This window comes from Rattus norvegicus, chromosome 14 (genome assembly GCF_036323735.1).
Source record: "Rattus norvegicus strain BN/NHsdMcwi chromosome 14, GRCr8, whole genome shotgun sequence".
Taxonomy (NCBI): Eukaryota; Metazoa; Chordata; class Mammalia; order Rodentia; family Muridae; genus Rattus; species Rattus norvegicus.
The window spans coordinates 9,519,127-9,531,431 of NC_086032.1; the positions used below are offsets into that span (position 1 = coordinate 9,519,127).

General features: G+C 42.9%; 1 protein-coding gene across 36 annotated transcripts in view; it reads left to right on the forward strand.

Annotated features, from left to right (window-relative positions):
* Nucleotides 1-12,305, forward strand: part of Sec31a (SEC31 homolog A, COPII coat complex component) — a 54,925-nt gene that overhangs the window by 472 nt on the left and 42,148 nt on the right. For all 36 annotated transcript variants that reach the window (XM_063273705.1, XM_063273710.1, XM_006250677.4 and 33 more), the window contains exons 2-4: nucleotides 9,331-9,410; nucleotides 10,086-10,209; nucleotides 11,675-11,873. In XM_063273705.1, the coding sequence (XP_063129775.1) occupies nucleotides 9,332-9,410; nucleotides 10,086-10,209; nucleotides 11,675-11,873 (402 nt within the window). In that variant the 5' untranslated portion in view covers nucleotide 9,331. The remainder of the gene's footprint in view (nucleotides 1-9,330; nucleotides 9,411-10,085; nucleotides 10,210-11,674; nucleotides 11,874-12,305) is intronic.

Here is a 12,305-nt window from a genome sequence, read left to right on the forward strand (position 1 = left end):
GTTGCCAAATTTAAAGGTTCATAGATCTGAAAGGAAGACTACTATCACTTAACTACGATTGTATTATTTAGGGACAGCAGTCGCTAATCACAGTCTGTACTTCAAAAGTGTATGATTTTGCGCTGTTGTTTTAAATTACATTGTGAGGCAGTTGTAAAATAATTGCCTGGACTTGTGGGCATATAAACTTTTTCTGTGAGCTCGTAGAACTAATTCTGCAGGTCTTCTTGGAAGTTGCAAGAGTTTTTTGATAGTACTTCCAAATTGTTAAACTATACAAAGCTGAAACTTGGTTTTTTTTTTTTGTCTACAATTGTAACATATATTATATATAATATATACTATATATTATGTATTATATATAATAAGAAGCTCGCTCATGTTACAGTATCCCTTATATCCTGATTATTCAGGAGTTGGCTGAAACGTACTGCCCTTTTAAGTAGTTCTGTCCTTGTTTCTTTAACTCTTAGTTACAGCAAACCAAAAAAGGTTAGCAAGCAATATGAACTTTTGGATAATTTCTATCTAATTGTGAATATGTAACACATTGTGGAGTGTGGAAACGTGAGATTTGAGATGAGTTTTGGATTTCACTGGTTAATTTTGTAAACTTTTTTTTTTTTTCTGAAACATGTAAGTAGACACTTGTGAACTGTAAAAATCAGTGACTGTCAATCTTTTGGCATTTTTATTCCCCTTTGGAAGCATTGGGCTATCTTCCTAGAAAACATGTGTACACTGTATGCACATACCTGGGTAGAATTTTCTTTGTAATTTCATGAGGTTGGAAAATCCCACATTAAAGACTTGTCAAGTGATAGAGCTAAATTAGTTTCTTTTTGTTTCTTCCTTTCTTCTAACCCCCTTCCTTCGTTCTCTGAGATAGGGTCTCTTGTGGCCCAGAGTAGTCTCAAACTCCTTGACTGGCTAAGGATGACCTTGACTTCTGACCCTCCTCCAACCTCCCAAGCTGTGGGATCTTAGGCATGACCACCACACCCGTAGTGTTTCCTTTTTCTGTAGATTAACTTCATCCCCTAACATTTTATCTTGTAGATTTGTATGATAACATGTAGCTCAGCTACCGGGGGTGATTGTTTCTTTTAGTTGAATGAGAGGAACCCGGAACAGCTAATAATGCTAACTCTTGGAGAAACAGTACTCCCGTGCTTCTCGTTATTCTGCCCAAATGGATTTTTACCAAAAATAGTACGAGGAAGGGATTTGCACTCTTCGTTTAAGAGTCAAAGGTGCTGAGCCTATTACCTCTGACTTGGCACTTTCTGAGGTGGGGGGCAGCTGTTTGCAAGGCTGCTGTTTCTGACAGAATGGTACTGTGGGCTCTCGTTGCTACAGAAAGCTTGCAATGAGAGAATGAGTGTAGGCCTGCAGAAGTGGCTCATCAGTGTATATACACACCGCTCTGGCTGGCACCCATGTCAAGCAGCTCACAGCACCTGCAAGTCCAGCTCCAGGGTGACCTGACTCCTCTGGCTTCTGAGGGGACCTGCACGTACATTCATGCGTGCGTAAGCCTACACAGGCACAACACATGTGCATATAATTTAAAAATGCTAAAGGAGATCACTAGGAAGAAGAAAGTTTCCACTTAATTCAATGTAATTATCATATGCAGAGAAAGTTTAAAAGAGTTCTTGTCTGGAATATAGTTTTCTCAGACTTTAGGTTTCGTTTCTGTTTTTTTATTGAGGGGAGCAGCACATAGACCTTGGATATTCTAGGTACACACTGTGAGCTGCATCTCCAATTCTTGCTGTTTTTTGGGGGGGTGGGGTGGGGGGGAGACTTATCTGTTTAGCCCAGACTGGCCCAAAACTACTGATCTACCTCTAGTCTCCAGTACTAGGAGTGCCACCTCTGTGTGCCACCTTGCCTCGCACTCAGATGTATTCTTGAAGTCTGGTTGGGATAGACCTTTTAAATTGTGAATTGAGAACAAGAAGCATTCTTTTTTTTTTTTTTTTTTTTGGAGCTGGGGACCGAACCCAGGGCCTTGCGCTTGCTAGGCAAGCGCTCTACCACTGAGCTAAATCCCCAACCCCAACAAGAAGCATTCTTAATGGATGAGCCTTCTCCCCAGGCCCTTTAAAGTGTGATTTCAGAAGAGCCGTTATTTGTATTTACTCACTATGAGCTGGGCAGTATAATAAACACGGTGAGACCTCATTTAATGCTCACAAGATATGATGTTGATAGCTCTGTGGGGGAGGAGCAAGACCACAGAGATGCAGTGACGGGAGTGTGGGGCTGAGACTTAAGCTGAGGTTTAAGCTAAGGGTGTCTGCTCCGGCCTCAGTCTACCTGCTCTGCTGGACCTACTGACCGGAGGTGATGGGTGTGGGGGAGCCACCATCCTCAAGCTCCTCATTTCCATTTCTATTATGATTGTGTTCTGGGTAAAATGGCTCTTAAATGAATTATGCACATTGCGAATATAATCACATACTATTGAAAAGCTACACAAAACTATATGGACAGGATGTCACTGAGAAGCATAGATAGCTTCATTCTATTGTTCTGAGAAAGTCATCTGGAATTAAATATTTGTAAGAAAATCCAGTGAAACTGTATTTTTGTGGCATCTCACTTTGTAAACACATTGATTAAGAGATTCTTGTTTAATTTGATTCATAGCTGACTGCACAGGTGTAGTCCTTTGTCACAGGGCTTTCTTTTCATGCAACTGGCACTGAAACTTTGTTCTGTACAGGTTAAAAAGAGATTACCTTTATACTAGAACATTAAGTGTTAGCTCAAAGAAATAGGCACACTTAGCTTTGAGTTCCTACTTAGCCATTTCTATGTCCCTGTGGTTATCTCGGTGTTACCCATTAACTTAACATTCAGGAATTAGGTAGCCCTTGGACCTTTGCTGCTAATAAATATAGTGCAATTCTAGTCAAGATATTTATTTATTTCTCTATCTATCTATTTATTTATTTATTTAGAGATTTCAGGGCTCTGTGTGCTTTAGTAATGATTTCTAAACCCAAACCCCAGCTTTAAAAAGTAGCAGTTTTTCTTTTTAGAAATTATTTTGAAATTAACTCCTACCCACTCCTTGCTAGTATTTTTTCTTTTACAAGATCATGTAAGCAGTTAAAAATTAATAAAAGAGTTTTATCTGACACTGGTCTTTTTAGCTTGTCTAGGTCATTAGTATACTTGTTTTCCCTTGAACATAGACATTAAAAGTTGAAACAAAACTTACGTACTTTTTCCATACCTCAGGCCGTCCTGTGCAGATTTATTTGTTTGTTTGTTTTTCTGTGTCTATGCCCATTGGTTTTTTCTGTGTGTTTTTCTGTGTCTATGCCCATGCTTCTGCTCATTTACATGTACCACTTACATCCAGGAAACCTGGGAGGCCAGAAGAAGGCTTCAGATTGGGAACTGAAGTTGCAGACTGTTGTGAGCTGCTCTCTGGTGGTGGGGGCTGAACCTGGGCTTTCTGAAGAGCCGTGGGTGCCTTGAATCACTGAGCCATCTCACTGGCCCCACCCTAAGCAATTTTGAATCCCCAAGGAGCGAGACTTATTGCCTGATTGAGAATTGACACTATGGTGCAGAAAGCAGTTTGTAAAAAGGCAGACAGGATAAAACCATAATGATATGTGCTAATGGGAGAGCTAGTTACAAAAGGATGGTACCTGTTACACATGCCTGCCGTGCGACTGAAGAGAACAGTCGGAGCTTGCTGACAGCCATGGGAACTGGGTTTCCATAACTGAGCTGGAACTTGAAGTTTCTCTTCAAGATTAAGTCAGTGACTGATAGAAGAAGGCTCACAAGAAGAAAATAGGTCCTGGGTTTCTGTTGTTGTTTTGAGGGGGTTCCTACAAAATCAGAATGTTTTTTCACCCAGAATGATCTTAAGTACCGGTCTTGGATAAAAAGTAGTCTTTTTTTTAAACTGGGTCTCACTATGTAGCCCTGGCTTGCCTGGAATTTACTGTATAGACCAAACTAGCCTCAGACTTGCAGACCTGCCTCTGCTTTTGGAACATCATGGCCAGCCTTTTTTTTTTTTTTTTTTTTTTTTTTGATACTGAGACTTGAACCCAGGACTTCGTACAGGCTAGCCAGCCACTGGTACTCTACCAGGAGCTGATGCCCCTGCTGCCTTTGTGTGTATGTGTGAGTGAATGGGTCCATATGCGTGTGCTAGCTGACACAAACTCTTGTATGTACCGGGGAGGCCTGAGGTCAGCGTTGGGTGTCTTTTTCTGTTGTTCTTCATTTTCATCTGCTTTTAAATTTATATTTAATATTATTGTGGTTAAATATGAGGCATTTCCCAAAAGTTTTTAAAATTTTTCCCCCTAAGGTTTATTTATTATACAGTGTTCTGCCTGCATGTATGCCTGCACATCAGAAGAAGCCACCAGATCTGATTATAAATGGTTGTGAGCTACCATGTGGTTGCTGGGAATTGAACTCAGGACCTCTAGAAGAACAGCCAGTGCTCTTAACCTCTGAGCCATCTCTCCTTTTTTTTTTTTTCCGGAGCTGGGGACCAAACCCAGGGCCTTGCGCTTGCTAGGCAAGCGCTCTACCGCTGAGCTAAATCCCCAACCCCCTCTCCATTTTTTTTTTTAAGGCAAGAAACCTTACCAAACCTGGAAATTGGCTAGGCTGGCTACCCAGTGAGCCACCCGGGTCCTCCTGTCTCATGCTAAATGCCAGAATTAGAACATTGTCTCTTTTTACTTCCTGAGACAGGGTTTCACTAAGTTGCCCAGGCTGGCCTTAAATTTGCTCTGTAGTGCAGGATAGACTCAGATCTGTGATCCATCCTTCCTTCCTTCCTTCCTTCCCTCCTTCCTTCCTTCCTTCCCTCCTTCCTTCCTTCCTTCCTTCCTTCCTTCCTTCCTTCCTTCCTTCCTTTCTTCCTAAAAATTAGAATTACAGGACAAGTATATCAGAACACTCATCTATGTGCAGGGCTCTTTATTTGGTTCTCTATAATATACGTTATTTTGTTTAAATTTCATTCTGTCTCCTGAGGTAGTCACCTTTTCCAAGTGTAGAAGCAGGGCCCAGAAGAGCTAAGCAGTGTCAAACATATTTAATAGTAGCAGAGGTAGGCTCCAAAACCAGGGGCAGGGCGTTGACACAGTTTACCCAGGAAGTACAAGTGTGTACTCCTACCTCACCTAGCATGCCTTTGCTGTGTCTTCCCTTGCTTTCTCCCAGTGGTTTGTTCCGTTATTTTGATTCTGGGTCTCACTATGTAGACCAGGCTATTCTTCCAGGATTTTAAGACAGAGCCTTTTGTTGTTAGGCTGGCCTGGAACTCTTCATCATCCTGCAGGTGTGTAGCACTGTGCCTAGCTGCCTATCGCACTTTCTAAAATGAGTTTCTTTTCCTTTTTGTCTTCTTTGAGACAGGGTCTCATGTAGTAGCTAAGCTGGCCTCACACTTGCTCTGTAGTGGAAGATGTCTTCCTCCTGCTTCCACTGAGGCATTGTCCCACCTAACTTCTGAAATGAGCTTCCTGTCTCTTAGTGTCAGGTGCTGGCAATGCAGGTGCATCGCTGTGAAAATTTCAGTTATTTTTAAATGAACATGATTGCTATTTTTGTGTATATGTGTGAACGCAAGGGGCATGTGTGCAAGCGGAGTCCAAGGACGGCTTTGGAATCCGTTCTACCCTGTGTCTCAAGGTCATACACAGGCTGCTGGGTTTGCCACCTGAACCTTTATTCGCTAAGCCATCTTGCCAGCCCCTTCTTAGTATTTTTTATCTAACTTTTTTATTATTATTGTTATTGTTATTATTATTATTATTATTATTTATTATTATTGGTTTGAAACATGGACCTAGTCTGGTCAGGAAGTAGCTGAAGCAGAGGATGTCCATGAACTCTTGATTGTCCCAGTTCCTCTGGAGTGCTGGGGCTGTGGGGCCTCTGGCATGCTGGGCTGGCCCTTTAACACTGAGCATAGCCATGTATCACATGCCTGCACATATAGATGATGATGATGATGGTGATGATGATGATAGAAAAACTGAATACCCAAACATAGGCAGTTTCATTTTGGAGTTAAACGTCTGAATTCACTCTTGGCTGTTTCTTGCCAGCTTGTGCAAATTATCTAACTTTCTGTACCTTACTTTTATCATTTATAAAATCTTCAAGTAGAAACAATTGGAATGCATGCACCTCAGGTCCAAAGCCCTTCTATGGAGACGGACGAAGTGAACTTGCTCCTCTGGAAGGCACCCAGGGCACTGGAAAGTGCGGCTGTAGAGCGCTGAGTGCGTTGGTACAGAGGGCCGAGAACAATGTCACTGGAAGGGCTGTGAGAGTTTGTAGCTGTGATGACGTTGTCAAAGCTGACGAATGCGTCAGTAGAAGTGCAAGCACATTCAGGGGCACAAAGGAAGGTACTGAGAGAGAATGCTGTTGACAACCAGGAGTGCAAGATTGAGCCAGGGCCAGAGAGCTGGCTCAGCAGTTAGGAGCACTGGCTGCTTTTGCAAAAGAGAACCACAACCACTTCTAACCCCAGTTCCAGTGGCTCTGACCCTGTCCCCTGGTCTCTGTGGGCACTGTACACACAGGGTACACAGACATGTGTGCAGGAAAAGCATCCATACACATAAGACTGAATTTAGAAAAGATGATATGAGCTAACTTCATTGTACAGCTAGCAGTCGATGAGTAGATTGAGGACTGATGTCGTTCAACAAAGTTACTTCAAATCACAAAGACAGAACCAGAAGTATATCGAGATGAAAATCAAAAAGTTCTAGAAACAATAATAACTACATGAAAAGAATGAGCACTAGCAGGATACAAGTTATAGAACCAGACAGCAGAGCTGTCATGATGACCTGCACTTATTATCCCAGTGATGGGGAGCTGGGGACACTGGGGAGCTGGGGACGGTGGACTCCTGGGCCTACCAGCCAGGCAGCCGAGTTGTATTGGCAAAATCAGGCAATTGATAAACACTGTCTTACAAAAGAAGGTAGATAGCTTCTCAGGTGGATTGCTGGCACACACATACACACACACTCGTGTGCTTGCACATTTTATCCACACTAACACATACACATGATATATGAGCAGTATTCTACAGGGTAGTCCTAAGCTAAAATCTGCATTCTGCCCTCTTCTCTCTCCCTCCCTTCCTCCCTCCCTCCTCCCTCACTACCTATATACATGAAACTTACATGTTGATTTCTTCTTTGACCTGTACATGAATCCTGTCAATAAGATAATACTTGCATTCATGCATTAAGACTAGATTCCTTCATAGAGGTGAAGGTTGTATTAGACATGTATGCTCAGTATCCCTGTGGTAAGAAAGTGATGTTCATGAAGCTGAGGGAACACCAGGAGGAACAGACAAAAACACACGAACCCCGTCCTGGAGGGAGCCTGGCTGGAGAGTCTTTGCTCTAGTTCAGGAGAGACAAGAAGACATGGCTGTGAAAAAAACAAATAGTTTGGACAAGGAGGTGTTGATTAACCTACCACTGTGGACCCTGAAAAATAGACCATACCTTCTTTAGGACCCATGTATACTTCACAAAGAAATCATTATGTAAGTTTCATGTATATTTGGAGGGAGGGAGGGAGGGAGGGGAGGGCAGAATGCAGATTTTCGGTTAGCAAAACTACCCTGTAGAATACTAGAGTGGTAGATACACCTCGTTGTACACATGCCGGAACCGTGAAGTGTACACTGAGTGTGTACCTGATAGAAACGGGACTGGATGATAGTCAGTATTGGCTCGTGTTAGAGGGAAGGGGGCAGTTGTGGTATCTGCACTTTTCATGCATTTAACAAACCAAAAACTGCTCTAAAATGTAAAGCCTGATTTTTAAAACAATATTTATTGCTATTACTACTTCTACTACTACTACTACTACTACTACTACTTCTACTATTACTACTACTACTACTACTACTACTTCTACTACTACTACTACTACTACTTCTACTTCTACTACTACTACTACTACTACTACTACTTCTACTACTACTACTACTACTACTACTACTACTACTTCTACTACTACTACTACTACTACTACTACTTCTACTTCTACTACTACTACTACTACTACTACTTCTACTACTACTACTACTACTACTACTACTACTTCTACTACTACTACTACTACTACACAACAACAACAACTACAACAACAACACTGGTTTTATTGTTTGTTGTTGTTATTGCTTTGGTTTTTTTGAGATAGGGCCTCACTATGTAGACCAGGCTGGCCTTGATCTCACTGTATAGACCAGGCTAGCCTCAAACTCACAGAGCTCCACCTGCCTCTGTTTCTTGGGTGCTGGAATTAAAAGCATGCACTACCACATCCAGTTATTATTCTTTGGTTTATAGGTATGTGTATATGTTCGTGTACATATGTGTCATATGCTGTGGGCCTAGACTCAGTGGTGGTTGTGAGCCACCGTCTGGGTGCTGGGAACTGACCCTGAGTCCTCGACATGAGAAGCAGGCACTCTTAACCACCCATCCATCTCTTCAGCCCCATAAAGACTATTTTTGAAAAATCAAAATTATATATGCACAATTTAGACTTGATCTAAAGTCACTGAGTTTATTTTATTTCTTTGAGGCTGGGTCTCCCTCTGTAGCACGGGCTGTCCTGGAACTCACTGTGTGCCCATGCTGCCCTTGACCACTGTGTGGTTCTCCTTCAGCTGGCCGAGTGCCAGGATTATAGGCATACACCACCATGTCTGACTATGAGGATGAGTTTAAAACGTCTTTACCATTGTGTAATCCTGAAGATCATCCCATTCATCATGTTGGTGTTCTTACTCCTGATAGCTTTCTCCTGCCAGCTTGAGACATGCATACATGCACTTGGCTAGTTGTTTTTATTCTCATGAGGTATTTTATAGACCGACTTTTAGCTAAGGGACTGTAAGTTGAACATACTTAATTGAAATTTCTGAAAGTTTCATATTTTGAAGCATGTTAGATTTTTCTGCACGCTCAACCAGTAAGTAAGGTCTGGAAAATATGCCAGTATTAGAGAAACTCTGAAATCTGAAGCATTTCTGGTCCCAGTCACTTCAGATTACGGGTACTCAACTCTATGATCTGTAAAGAATTAGAATAATAGAATATTTGTTTCAAAATAGTTCCACAGTTTATGTTTAATATTGGGCATTTCTAGCAAATGACACAGCTGTGTGCCATTGGTCTTTGTGTTGTTAATACTGTACTGGTTGTTGGTATGTTTCTGTGTATTTCTTACTATCGTGGGTTATATGCTCATATATCTCTCTATATAATGTCCGTTTGGCAGAATGAAGCTAAAGGAGATAGACCGCACGGCGATGCAGGCGTGGAGCCCTGCCCAGAACCACCCCATTTACCTGGCCACAGGTAAGCTCGGAAGAGGACCATGGGTTACCCCACCTCTGGGATGGCCATCTTCATACTAGCATTCAAGCTTTAGATCATGCTTCATCTTTTGAAAAGTTTGTCACTCTCCAGCAAGATCCCTACCTCTCTTTAGGTGACCTTCCCCATAGCACTCAGCACTGGTCACTGTCCCTGGCATCTTTCCCTGTGCGTAGGAGCCACGTTTGTCTTTAGCCACGGGTAGTTGGAACGGCAGATGACAGAGTTTCAATGAACGAGAGCAAACTTGACAGCAAACTTGGCATTTTTTAATAGAGAGCTGCTTTTTTAAAAACTGATTTATTTACCTTATATTCCAGCTGCAGTCCCCCTACCCCCTCTCTGCCCAGGCCTTCCCCTGAACCCCCAATCACTCCTCATTCTCCAGAGAGCTGCTTAGGATCGGACTCCAAGCAGGTGCAGTCCACCATGGACTGTACTGCAGTTAGCTCTAAGATGCCTGCAGTCTTTAAACAACCCTCTAACTACCCTCTCCTAGTCCTGGGCCAGCGCTCTGAGCTGCGGAGCACAGCCAGCTCAGTGCTGGATGCACTGAGGGCTCATCACAGATGGGTTCATGACATCAGTTGAAAGCAGGATCTCCTCTGTCGCTCACTCTTACTTTGCATTTGGAGTTACCGTGCGTGTTTTCTGTAGGGACATCTGCTCAGCAGTTGGACGCGACATTCAGTACCAACGCTTCCCTTGAGATATTCGAGCTCGACCTTTCCGACCCGTCCTTGGATATGAAGTCCTGTGCTACTTTCTCCTCGTCTCACAGGTAGGAGACACAACTTCAGGTGCACACCGCTATTTAACCATTTCATTTTACTTTATTTTATTTTATTATTTTGAGGCATGGTCTCCTGTAGCCCAGGCTGGCCTGGAACTCACTAATAGTCAAGAATGGCCTTGAACAAGTTCTCGTTCTGCCTCTGTGTCGCGAGTGCTGGGGTTATGGACAAGTGCCACCGCTCCTAGTTTGTGCAGTGCCTGTGACTAAACCCAGGACTTTGTGCATCTATGCAAACACTCTTTCAAGTGAGCTACATCCCAGCCCTCTTGTTTACTTTGTCTGTAATTATGATTATTAGAAACTAAGAAATAATGCCAGTGACATGAAAAACTTGTAAAAAAATTATACAAGTGCATTTTATGCAAGTATATTCTTAAAATTAGTTATGAAAAAGAAAAGAATATGCACATGTGCACTCGAGAGCGCACACACACGCACACACATGCACATGCACACATGCGTGCACACACACTTCCTTTTTCTATTCTCTAAAGACAGGATCTCCATGTATCCCTGGCTGTCCCAGACCTAGCTATGTAGACAGGACAGCCTAAACTCAGAGATCCCCCTGCCTCTGTCTTGTGAGTGCCCACCATGCCTGGGTTTGTATGGACAGGGGCATGTGCACCAGAGTGCACAGCTTGTAGGAGTTGGTTCTCAACTTCCTTGTTGGTCCTGGGATCAAACCCAAGTTGTCAGGATTGGCAGCAGTGCCTTTGCGTTCTGAGCCGTCTTGCTGTCCCACTTACACTGTACAGCGATGCAGAGAGAGGGTGAGGCTTCGTGTGTTGTAGCAGCTTCTAAAGAACAAGGACACTAGCTGGGAGATGAGTCCTCCTGGACCTTCCGCCCGTTACCAGATCCCAAGATGCACTTGTCTAGAAGGCCTTCCCACCGCTGTCACGTACTTCGTCCCCTCCTAACTTTGTCTTCACCTGAGACATTATCCTCTGCCAGGAATAAGGGACAGGACTTTGTCACCATGCCTTCATTTAGAAAACTCCCAATTAATTTTGACACCGTGTTTCTGCTTTGAAGATTTCCAGTGACTCTCTTAACACTTCTGTTTCAAGGCTACAGACTAGCGGACATTCCCATAGCAAATAGAATGGTTTATTTTCTCAGAAAGCAGTTGATTAGCTCTGTTCTGCAAATGTTTGCAAACATATATTAAGTTGCACAGTTTCTAAGTGATAAGGTCACTTTTGCGCTCGTGTCCTCTGCCATGCAGGTGACTTTCTATGCTGTTATTCTGCACAGTCTGCGCTGGCTAAAGATCAGGAACTCAAACATGAACGTATAAGTAAAACTCTATTTACTGATTATACAACCAGCAGCAGTCAGAAGGAAACTAATCTGTATTATGTACGAAGATACAGACATCAAGTATAATTTAAGGCTTTGGGTCCTTACTTCACTTGAAGACTGACTTAGATATTTTCTCCTTAAGGTACCACAAGCTGATCTGGGGACCTCATAAAATGGATTCCAAAGGAGATGTTTCTGGAGTTTTGATTGCAGGTGGAGAAAATGGAAACATTATTCTCTACGATCCTTCTAAAATTATAGCTGGAGACAAGGAAGTTGTGATTGCCCAAAAGGACAAGCATACTGGGCCAGTGAGAGCCTTGGATGTAAACATCTTCCAGGTTTGACTTTGTTTGGCATTCATTCATAGTTGTTAAAATACGTCTTTATGAATACACTAGGACTCAGTATTGGGAATGAAAAGTAAAGACTGAAACCTGTAAAGTTCAGAGTTGAGAATAGGAGCTGGCCCTGGGCATGGTACCTCATCACTTGGGGGGTACATGCAAAGAAGCAGGAGTTTGAGGCTAGCCTCAGCTACATGGTGAGTTCAAGGCCAGCCTATATAATCAGGAGATCCTGTCTTAACAGCAGCAACAGAAGCCCAAGGGGCTGAGGAGGTAGTTGGTAAGAATTTATACCCTGAGCTCCGTCCTCAGAGTCCTGAGAAGGTGCTAGGTGTGGTGCTGTGCACTTGTGAGCTCCGTGCTGGGAGGCAGAGGCAGGAGGATCCCTGCGACTTTCTGCCAGCTAGTCTAGCCTATTTGGTGAGG